The sequence below is a fragment of the Ranitomeya variabilis genome, chromosome 3 (genome assembly GCF_051348905.1).
Source record: "Ranitomeya variabilis isolate aRanVar5 chromosome 3, aRanVar5.hap1, whole genome shotgun sequence".
Classification (NCBI taxonomy): domain Eukaryota; kingdom Metazoa; phylum Chordata; class Amphibia; order Anura; family Dendrobatidae; genus Ranitomeya; species Ranitomeya variabilis.
Window position 1 is genome coordinate 479,111,969 of NC_135234.1, and position 12,405 is coordinate 479,124,373.

The window sequence follows — 12,405 nt, forward strand, 5'->3', positions numbered from 1 at the left end:
AAAGAGGGTGCCAACCTCCGCAGGCAGGTAGGGAGCACTGAGAAAGCGTAGGGCTTGGCACCAACCCGGCCTCTCCTATAGTACGCTTGCATCTATTGGTGATGGTGTTGGCGGGTGCACACTATGGTTTTTAACAAATATTAATAAAGGATAATTTTAAGGATCTTTTTCATTTTTTGAGTGTTTGGGGATTTTTTCTGTGAGTCTATGTATTCAGGCTGTCTAGCAGCTGAAAATCATGCAGCTACAGTGACACAAATGTAATCTATGAGCATGCCCAAAATACGCGGAGACCACCCGAGCATGCTCGGAAAACCCAAATACTGAGTAAACTCGCTCATCACTAGTGCCTAATCTTCTAAACAAACACAATTACTTTTTCATTAAGGACCAAAATATCTATGTCTTTTATGGGTTTAAGGGGATAATGTATAAAACCCATGTGGTATTAGGAGATTAAAGAAGTAGTCCAGTGAAAACAAGTAATTGGAGGGTTGTGGGATTTCGCTCTGCATGCTGGGATCCTACAACCTGGAAGTCAGATTCTTTTTGGAAACATTAAGGAGTAATTTACACACTTTTATCAATAAATTATTATTAGAAAAGTCCTCAGTTTGGGGCTGCCAACTCTTTTAAATATTAAGGGCAGTCCAAGACTGTTTATATGGTTACCCCTACATGGTCTGCATAATGTGATTTGAACATAGCATAATATGGCTTATGATAAGATGTACAGCCTCCTACAACTCTATGCTGATATCTTTGACACTAAGAGAGAGGAAGGGGTAAAGCAAAGAGGTAATATGACTTTAGACTTAAGATGACAGAAGAAATGCGTTGTCTGATTGATGTCAGAAGCAGCTGTATAAAGACTTTGTATAGACACTACAGCAGCAAAATGATAGAAATAGTTTCTTAATTTTGCTTTTATTAACCAAATAGAGAAGTATAAGACAAAATTCAAAGGAGTATATAGCCTTTAAAGTAATAGGTGAAGCAAAAAAAACAAAACACAGTAACAATTGTAATCGCTTTAATGCAAGTACATTGGTTGTGAAATATATTTTACATAATATAAAAGTAATTTAATTTACAAGGAATTTATTTTGTTTTAAACAGTAAAGATCCTCCCTTAACTGGAGATGACACTGCTGTTGTTGTAAGTTTAAGGTTCTCTTTTAGAAAGTTACGTTTTTGATAAGTCAATGGTTTTCTGATACCTTTGGAACATATTTTAGGTGAGACATTTGTAGGTGGACTGGTTTTTGGAGGAAGTCCATGGATCTCATATGTCCATTGCGTAGATGATGTCTGCAAAAGCAAATAAAATAAGAAGAATTGAATGTTACTCACACATAAGATTTTTGTTCATGATAAATCAAATCCCATGAAACACAACATCTCAAATGAGTTTGCAAGTTATCCTCGTGTTTGTGTGGTTTCCACTGGGTAATCTGGTTTCCTCCCACGTTCCAAACACATACTTAATGGAGAATTTAGATTGTGAGCCTCAAGTGGACAGCGATGAAAATGTATAGCATTAAATAAACAAACTTAATAAATGAATAAGGATAATCTTTTACATTTCCCATAGTGAAGCTATCCAACACATCACTCCTGGGTGCCATTGAACCTACATTTGGTTCTTTTGGCATGTGACCCATCAGTCTCATAATCATGACCTATTATGAGGAGCTTTATATTATCAGGTATGAGGCATTTTGATCCAGTTATTATGTGAACACACAGGAACCGTTAAAGAAGTATATGGCTTTCACAGTTACATTGTACACTGAATGGCTGACACTGTTATGGAGCACTGTCACTGGTTGTACTATAGTAACATCTTGGCTTTCACTGTTATGGAGCACTGTCCCTGGCAGTACTATAAAAAACATCTTGGCTGACACTGCTATGAAGCCCTGTCACTGGCTGTACTATAGTAAAATCCTGGCCGCCGCTGTTATGGAGCACTGTCACTGGCTGTACTATAGTAATATATTGGCTGTCACTGTTATGGAGCACTGTCACTGGCTGTACTATACTAACATCTTGGCTGTAACTTATGGAGCACTGTCACTGGCTGTACTATAGCAACATCTTGGCTGTAACTTATGGAGCACTGTCACTGGCTGTACTATAGTAACATCTTGGCTGACATGGTTATGGGACACTGTCAATGACTGCACTATAGTAACATCTTAGCTGACACTTATGTAGCTCCATTACTGGCTGTATTATAGGAGCTTTCTGTAGAAGCCTCTGTCTGTACCTGCTATTATTATTATTATACATTTTTTATAGCGCCATTTATGGTGCTTTACATGTGAAAAGGGGGCAAATATAGACAAATACAAAAAACAAGGCACTAAGAGGTACAGAAGGAGAGAGGACCCTGCCCACGAGGGCTCACAGTCTGCAGGGATGGGTGAGGATACACTAGGAGAGGGTAGAGCTGGTTGGGTGGCAGTCCAGTAGATTGAGGATCACTGCAGGCTCTAGGCTTGTCAGAAGAGGTAAGTCTTCAGGTTCTTTTTGAAGGTTTCTATGATAGGCAAGAGTCTGATGTGTTGGGGTAGAGAGTTCCAGAGTATGGGGGAAGCATGGGAGAAGTCTTGGATGCAGTTGTGGGAAGAAGAGATGAGAGGGGAGTAGAGAAGGAGATCTTCTGGATGGCTTTGTATTTTATAGTAAGAGTTTTGAACTGGAGTCTCTGGATGATAGGAAGTCAGTGAAGGGCTTGGCATAGGGGAGAGGCTGGGGAATAGCGGGGAGACAGGTAGATTAATAAGGCAGCAGAGTGTAGGATGGATTGGAGTGGTGCCAGAGTGCTGGAGGGGAGGCCAGAGAGTAGGAAGTTGCAGTAGTGAAGGTGAGAGATGATAACGGTGTGCACTAGTGTTTTTGTGGTTTTGTGGTCAAGGAATGCGCAGATCCAGGAAATATTTTTGAGTTTGAGATGGCAGGAGGAGGCAAGGGCTTGGATATGTGGCTTGAAAGAGAGGGCAGAGTCAAGGATCACCCCGAGGCACCGAGCATGCGGGACTGGGTAAAGTGAGCATCCATTGACATTGATGGATAGGTTGGGTGGAGGGGTAGAGTGAGATGGGGGAAAGATGATGAATTCTGTTTTGTCCATGTTCAGTTTTAAAAAGCGAGCAGAAAAGAGGGCCGAGATAGCAGACAGACTGTGGGATTTTGGTGAGTAAGGAGGTGAGGTCAGATCTAGATAGGTAGATCTGTATGTCATCGGCGCAGAGATGATACTGCAGACCATGGGATTCTATGAGCTGTCCCAGGCCAAAGGTGCAGATGGAGAAGAGTAGGGGTCCTAGAACTGAGCCTTGCTATGTAAGCAGCTTTTGTTTTATTTAAATAGTGATATGCAAACATTCTGAAAGTAGCTGTTATGGAAGTACAATGGCTGTAACTGATACAAATGCATGTGCATTTCATTCTTAGAGAGGTACTGGAGCTCTCACTGAAAGGGAACTTCTCTTTATTTTACATGAGCACTTTTATGGAGGCACTCAGGCTGCAACTGGTATAAAAGCACCCTGCAATAACTGCTATGGAGTACTGCAAGTGGGTGTAATCTGGAAGCACTCTGGCTCTTATTCCTATTTGTGAAAGCAATGCCGTACGATTGTAAACTGACACTCAAGGAACAAATACACTGGAGTTAGATGTGCTTAATCCATTACATCGTGCACGCCAATTAATGAATTAGGCTCCTCCATAAATGTTTGGCCTTTACATAGTGTATTTTCCTGTGGCCTTGATTTGAAATGTAATAGTTATTAACAAATATAGCTCTATGTTTTAATTGAGAGTAATATTTCTAATGCCTCATACTAGCCCTGCATATTCCCTTAGCATACTGAGCCAACATAATTTATTGCATACTAGTTCCATAACTCTTCAGAACTGCAAATTACAATAGACACATTTCTATTGCAGTAGATTATATTATACACTATTTCCATTGTTTATATAATTCACAAGTATAAAGAATTCCAACATATATTAGATATACACTGCACAAACTGTGACCAAAATGGGCTCTATTGGAATATTAAAAATATATATTCTAGATGACTGAACTGTATGTATAGTCAATAAATCTGAAGAGGTCTAATAAAATAAATGAAAACTTGGTTTACAAAAATAACTATCATTTACAATGTAGATGGCTATTCATATATTATATAACAACAGGGGAAGAAGACAAGAGAAAAAAGTCAGAAAGAGAAAGGAGTAAAAATGAAAAGTGTTAGATAATAACGTAATAAAATTTTAATCACTACACATTGGCCTATTAAGTTTTCGCAGTATTACTTTCTAATATTTTTTACAATTGTGCCATGAAAATATGCTCCAGGTTTTATTAGTGAAATCTAAAAAAATTATATTAAATGTATTCGTCTGCAGTAATTATCACATTTTCACCAGTTTTATGTAATCTGTACAGTAATAAAGATGATTTATTTGTGGGATATCACTATTATTTGTTAAGCACTTATTAATAAAATCATAAAACTTCATTGAGTGTTACTTCATGTTCATCACATAAGCTATGTTTTCCAGTCTTTAAAGAGACAGTCTGGGAAGATAAAAATTTATCTCAATCCACCTTCTATCTAAAAGTATAAAGGGTCATATCTTCCTGTTCTTAAGTGTAACCTCATGTGATGTTAGTACTTCTCACGGTGACCTCATGTCACAGTGCTATTACTGCTCTTGAGTGCTCCCCCACCCTACTGTTATGCTACATAAGAAGTCAAGGGGCATGGCTTGTGTGTATGTCTTGCTGCTTATTATGCAAGTCTGGACCCTGACTTAGGTTTTCTCTGGGTTCAGTGTGAGTTTGATGTGCCATGTCCCTTTCTATCTTGTTCTGTACTGCCTAACTGCCCCTTTACAGCTTCAACACAATCTGTTATTGACATCTCTCTACTTCTCCAGCTCTCACTCCAAGCTCCTTGACAGCTACAAAAGTGCAGGCAATGCAGTGTTAGGAGGAGGAAGAACATCAAACCCACAAATAGACTATAATAAGCCTTTGTCAGAGGGCTATCAAATAAATAAAGTAGCACTCTGTAGTACTATAGCATGTAAACATGAAATATTTGTAATTTGAATTGCAATACTGCTCTACATGGTAAGAAAATATGGAGCTGCTTAACACATAATTTGGCCAATACATGCATGCCCAGCAGCCAACGAAAGGCGATCTCCTGCTGCTGGGAACCTCTAATGTAATCCTCTCCTAGGCTGAAGCCTACATTTATGAGTAGGTTGAATCCTGCTGTGCATGGTCAGAGAGCCAATGTACAAATAACAACAGACTGGCTGTCACTTCCAAGCAGAAAACTGATGTGCACAGGTGCAAACTAAGAGTAGCCACTTTTTCTTATTTCATATATTTCATGTTTACATGCTATAGCACTACAGAGTGCAACTTTATTTGTTTGCTAATAGGAGAGGATTTACATGAGATAGGTTTCCAGCAACAGGAAATCGTCTTGTCATTGGCTGCTGGGCATGCATTAATTGGCCAAGATATGTGCTAAGCATCTCCATTTTTTCTTATTATCTAGCGCAGCAATGCAATTCAAATTTCATATATTCCATATAAATCTCATATATTTCATGATTACATGCTTTAGCACTACAGAGTGTCAGGACTCTGAACATTTTTTACCTTTTGTGCATTACTACCCTTTTTCAAGATGGCGTCTTTGGTCTCATGTGCACTGTGTCTCCTGCTATAAAACTCCACCCAAGCCTTCAGTCTGTGCTAGAGTATTCTGCCTTGCATCCAGCTCCTGACCTCTGATTACTCCCTGGCTAAACACCTGCTCCCGTGAACCTGTGATCCTGCTACTCTGCTCTGAGTTCCTGCTGCATACACAAGTTTTCAGTAATCCTCCTTCATCTGCTGCTCATGTTTACTTCCATCTGCATTTGCTGGTCATGTAAGCTGCTGCTGCTTTGCAATAACCTGAGACGATTAACCAGGCCTCCCTGGTTGAGCTAAGATATGATTTGAACTGCCTAATAAGCATATCTATCTGTGCCTGCACTAAGACAATGATTTATTCATGTCAAGTATCCTCAAGAATAACTGTGCTTCATAGACTTTCTGCTTCATTGCATTTTCCTCTGAAGTTTCCTATAGACTGCTAAGCTGCGTTTATTATTTGCACCAAGTGTTGTGGACTTGAGTTTCTCTCTGCACCTGTTTGAATCACCGTGTGATAATATAGACTTTACCACTTATAAAACTGTGTCCTGTAGTTGTCTTGTTCCACGCAAAGAGTCTCCTGAGTTATCCCCTATGATTATTACAGGATACTCTAGCCTAAAAAAAAAGGAGACTGCTGGAACAATGACTGCAGAAAGCAAGTTAGAGCAGGTGTTCTCCATAATTAGATCACTGCAGAAAGATGTGGAAGGTCTGCAAAAGAAGTTTGGAAGCTTTGAACACAATCAACAAGTGTTTGGACAAACTTTGCAGGACTTGAGCAACCGCATGGCAGCCCAGGAAAACAAACTTGCTGGCATAGAGTCCCAGTATGGATGGGCTTTTCAGGACATAAGCACGCAAATAGCTGCACAAGTGACTTTACCCTCTGGGCAACCGCCACCAGCTGGCCCACCTAGGTTGCTCCCATTCAGATTTAATGGTGATCGCGACAAATTTTGTGGCTTTGTGAATCAATGTATGCTATATTTTGATGTGCATGCTGACCGTTTTCCTACTGATAGATCCAAAGTATTGTGTGTGATAATGCTACTGACCTCACGAGCGCTCGCCTGGGCGAATCCGATGATTGAGTCTCGTGACCCACGGTTAAATGACTTGGATGATTTCTTGGCCGCTATGGCATTAATGTTTGATAACCTCAATCACCGTGCAACCGCTGAATCTGCTTTGTTGTCTTTACGCCAGGCTAAACATTCTGTTATTGAGTATGCCACTAAATTCAGGAGATTGGCGGTAGATACCAATTGGGACAGTTATGCACAATTGCCTATTTTTAAAAGGGGTCTGTCTAGTATTGTAAAAGATGAACTAGCCCGCTCTGAGTCACAAGAGCTAGAGACATTTATACAGCATTGTGTGCGCATAGACATTTGCCTTACTGAGCGTAGGTAGGAGAAATTTGCTGCATATAACTGTGTTTCTAACTTTTCCCTTCCTTCCAAAGAGCCTGCAGGTAAAACCTCTCAGGAGGTGGAGGAGGTGCCCATGCAAATTGATTCCGTCCAGAGGCGCGAGATCAATGAGCGCCGGGAGCATCGCCTGCATGAAAGTCTATGTTTCTACTGCGGCCAGTCTGACCACTTCTTGATCAATTGTCCTTAGTGTCCTAGACGGCCTAACAAGGTTCTAGCAGCAATAGGGGAGTATGACAACTGTGATGATGAATCTGATATCTTTGAATGTAGCCTGCCTTTAAATGCTGTATTCCATTTACTTTCTATGACTTCACCCCCCAAGGAGCTGAAGGAAAAGAACTCTCACTGTTCTCTCCCTATTAAGATCCTGTGTTCAGGACAGTGGATTTCCAGTTCAGCTATGATTGACTCTGGTGCAGGTGGCAATTTCATGGATATCGCATTTGCCAAGGAACATGGTATTAAAATTCAGCAAAGAGCCTCTCCAATTACCATGGAAACAGTGGATGGGTCACCTTTAATCTCTGGGCCTGTGGATCAGGAGACCATACTGTTATAATCCTTAGTGGCTGAGGATCACAGAACTGACCAGCTAAGTAACTGAACATAGGACGAGCTCTAGGGAGGTGGTAACTGGACTGACCGCAATCCTGATCCTAACCGCCCACACTAAAGGTAGCCGGTGAACGTGCCTAAATTCCTAGACGTCTCGACGCAGCCTGAGAAACTAGCTACCCCTAGAGAGAAAGCAAAGACCTCACTTGCCTCAGAGAAATAACCCCAAAGATATAGAAAAGCCCCCCACAAATAATAACGGTGAGGTAAGGGGAAAATACAAACGTAGAAATGAAACAAATTCAGCAAATGAGGCCCGCTAATACTAGATAGCAGAAGATAGATAGGAAACTGTGCGGTCAGTAGAAAACCCTATACAAAATATCCACGCTGAGAGTTCAAGAACCTCCACACCAACTAACGGTGTGAGGGGAAAAACTCAGCCCCCTAGAGCAACCAGCAAGCAAGGAAATCACATACTAGCAAGCTGGACAAAAACTCATAATCAACCAAGAAACATATAGAACACTGATGAGCAAAAAATGAACAAACAGAAACTTAGCTTCTCTTGGAGAGACTGATAACGAATGTAGTCAGGAGAGATCAAAATAGCACTGAATACATCGACAGCAGGCAACAACTGAAAGTCCAGGTGAGCTAAATAGGAAACCAACTAGCAGATAACGAGACAGCTGATCCCAGCCACAGACCCGCAGAATGACAAAAAGAGCCACCAGAGGGAGCCCAAAGATAGCACTCACACAGTACCACTTGTGACCACAAGAGGGAGCCCAAAAACAGTTCACAACAGTACCCCCCCTTGAGGAGGGGTCACCGAATCCTCATCAAAACCCCCAGGGCGATCAGGATGAGCCACATGGAAGGCATGAACCAAATCGGCCGCATGAACATCAGAGGCGACAACCCAGGAATTATCCTCCTGACCATAGCCCTTCCACTTAACCAAATACTGAAGCCTCCGTCTAGAAATACGAGAATCCAAGATCTTCTCCACCACGTACTCCAATTCGCCCTCAACCAGCACCGGAGCAGGAGGCTCAACAGAAGGAACCACAGGCACCACATACCTCCGCAACAAAGACCTATGGAACACATTATGAATGGCAAACGACGCTGGGAGGTCCAAACGAAATGACACAGGGTTAAGGATTTCCAAAATCTTATAAGGACCGATGAAGCGAGGCTTGAACTTAGGAGAGTAGACCTTCATAGGAACATAACGAGAAGACAGCCATACCAAATCCCCAACACCAAGTCGGGGACCCACACCGCGACGGCGGTTGGCAAAGCACTGAGCCTTCTCCTGTGACAACTTCAAATTGTCCACCACATGGTTCCAAATCTGCTGCAACCTATCCACCACTGAATCCACCCCAGGACAGTCAGAAGGCTCCACCTGCCCCGAGGAAAAATGAGGATGAAAACCAGAATTACAAAAAAAAGGCGAAACCAAAGTAGCAGAACTAGCCCGATTATTAAGGGCAAACTCGGCCAATGGTAAAAAAGTAACCCAATCATCCTGATCAGCAGAAACAAAACATCTTAAATAAGTTTCCAAGGTCTGATTAGTTCGCTCAGTTTGGCCATTCGTCTGAGGATGGAAGGCCGATGAAAAAGACAAATCAATGCCCATCTTAGCACAAAAGATCCGCCAAAATCTGGACACAAACTGGGATCCTCTGTCAGACACAATATTTTCAGGGATGCCGTGCAAACGAACCACATTCTGAAAAAACAGAGGAACCAAATTGGAGGAGGAAGGCAACTTAGGCAAGGGCACCAAATGGACCATTTTAGAAAAACGATCACACACCACCCAGATGACAGACATTCTCTGAGAGACTGGAAGATCCGAAATAAAATCCATGGAAATGTGCGTCCAAGGCCTCTTCGGGACAGGCAAAGGCAAAAGCAATCCGCTGGCACGAGAACAGCAAGGCTTAGCCCGAGCACAAATCCCACAGGACTGCACAAAGGAACACACATCCCGCGACAAGGAAGGCCACCTGAAGGACCTAGCCACCAAATCTCTGGTACCAAAAATGCCAGGATGACCTGCTAACACCGAAGAATGAACCTCGGCAATAACTCTGCTGGTCCATCTATCTGGGACAAACAGTCTCTCTGGTGGACAACGGTCAGGTCTATCCGCCTGAAATTCCTGCAGCACTCGTCGCAAATCTGGGGAAATGGCAGACAAAATCACTCCTTCTCTGAGGATACCAGCCGGCTCTGAAACTCCCGGAGAGTCAGGCACAAAACTCCTAGAAAGAGCATCAGCCTTCACGTTCTTCGAACCAGGCAGGTACGAGACCACGAAATCGAAACGGGAGAAAAACAACGACCAACGAGCCTGTCTAGGATTCAGCCGCTTGGCAGACTCGAGATAAATCAGATTTTTGTGATCAGTCAAGACCACCACACGATGCTTAGCTCCCTCGAGCCAATGTCGCCACTCCTCAAATGCCCACTTCATAGCCAACAACTCCCGATTACCAACATCATAATTCCGCTCGGCAGGCGAAAACTTTCTTGAAAAGAAAGCACAAGGCTTCATCACAGAGCCATCAGAGCTTCTCTGCGACAAAACAGCCCCTGCTCCAATCTCAGAAGCATCAACCTCGACCTGAAAAGGAAGAGAGATATCAGGCTGACATAAGACTGGAGCTGAAGAAAACTGGCGCTTCAGCTCCCGAAAGGCTTCCACGGCCGCAGGAGACCAATTAGTCACATCAGAACCCTTCTTGGTCAAATCCGTCAAGGGCTTAACCACGCCAGAAAAATTAGCGATGAAGCGATGGTAAAAATTAGCAAAACCCAAGAACTTCTGAAGACTCTTAACAGATGTAGGCCGAGTCCAGTCATGAATAGCCTGGACCTTGACTGGGTCCATCTCAATAGTAGAAGGAGAAAAAATAAAACCCAAAAAGGAAACCTTCTGTACTCCGAAGAGACATTTTGAGCCCTTCACAAATAAGGCATTGGCACGCAGGACCTGAAATACCATCCTGATCTGCTTCACATGGGACTCCCAATCATCAGAAAAGACCAAAATGTCATCCAGATACACAATCATAAATTTATCCAGATATTCTCGGAAGATGTCATGCATGAAGGACTGAAACACAGAAGGAGCATTAGAAAGTCCAAAAGGCATCACCAAGTACTCAAAATGGCATTCGGGCGTATTAAATGCTGTCTTCCATTCATCACCCTGCTTAATACGCACAAGGTTATACGCACCACGAAGATCTATCTTGGTGAACCAACTGGACCCCTTAATCCGAGCAAACAGATCAGACAATAATGGCAAAGGATACTGAAATTTGACCGTGATTTTATTTAGAAGACGTTAATCTATACAAGGTCTCAGAGAACCATCCTTCTTGGCCACAAAAAAGAATCCTGCACCAAGAGGGGAGGAGGACGGGCGAATATGTCCCTTCTCCAAAGACTCCTTTATATAACTCCGCATAGCGGCATGTTCTGGTACAGACAAATTAAAAAGTCGTCCCTTAGGGAACTTACTACCAGGAATCAAATTTATAGCACAATCACAATCCCTATGAGGAGGTAGGGCACTGGATCTGGGCTCATCAAATACATCCTGGTAGTCTGACAAAAACTCAGGGACTTCAGAAGGAGTGGAAGAATCAATTGACACCAAAAGAGCATCGCCATGAATCCCCTGGCAACCCCAACTTGACACAGACATAGCTTTCCAATCCAGGACTGGATTATGGGCCTGCAGCCATGGCAGACCCAACACGACAACATCATGCAAATTATGCAGCACAAGAAAGCGAATCACCTCCTGATGTACAGGAGTCATGCACATGGTCACTTGAGTCCAATACTGAGGAGTATTCTCAGCCAATGGTGTGGCATCAGTTCCCCTCAGTGGAATAGGGAATTTTAAAGGCTCCAAGATAAAACCACAGAGCCTGGCAAACGACAAATCCATCATATTCAGGGCAGCACCTGAATCCACAAAAGCCATAACCGAGTAGGATGACAAAGAACAAATTAAAGTAACAGACAAAATGAATTTAGGCTGTATAGTACCAACGGTGACAGATTTAGCGATTTTTTTTAAGCGCTTAGAGCATGCTGAGATAACATGAGCAGAATCACCACAGTAAAAGCACAACCCATTTTGACGTCTATGACTTTGCCGCTCAATTCTGCTCAGAATTCTGTCACATTGCATAGACTCAGGTTTCTGTTCAGAAAACACCGCCAGATGGTGCACAGGTTTGCGCTCCCGCAAACGCCGATCAATCTGAATGGCCAAAGCCATTGAGTCATTCAGACTTGCAGGCGTGGGGAACCCCACCATAACATTCTTAAGGGCTTCAGAAAGACCTTCTCTGAAATTTGCAGCCAGGGCACACTCATTCCATTGAGTAAGCACCGACCATTTCCTAAATTTTTGACAATACACCTCTGCTTCATCCTGACCCTGATAGAGGGCCAGCAAAGCCTTTTCTGCCTGGTTCTCAAGATTAGGTTCCTCATAAAGCAGTCCGAGCGCCAGAAAAAACACATCCGCATTCAGCAATGCAGGATCTCCTGGCGCCAGGGAGAAAGCCCAATCTTGAGGATCGCCACGTAACAAGGAGATAACAATTCTAACTTGCTGAG

At 42.7% G+C, this 12,405-nt stretch overlaps 1 protein-coding gene across 2 annotated transcripts in view; it reads right to left on the bottom strand.

Annotated features, from left to right (window-relative positions):
- Window positions 1-1,016: 1,016 nt before the first annotated feature.
- The window catches only part of CFAP47 (cilia and flagella associated protein 47), an 816,247-nt gene continuing 804,858 nt past the window's right edge, over window positions 1,017-12,405 (bottom strand). For both annotated transcript variants that reach the window (XM_077296700.1, XM_077296701.1), the window contains exon 65: window positions 1,017-1,311. In XM_077296700.1, the coding sequence (XP_077152815.1) occupies window positions 1,102-1,311 (210 nt within the window). In that variant the 3' untranslated portion in view covers window positions 1,017-1,101. The remainder of the gene's footprint in view (window positions 1,312-12,405) is intronic.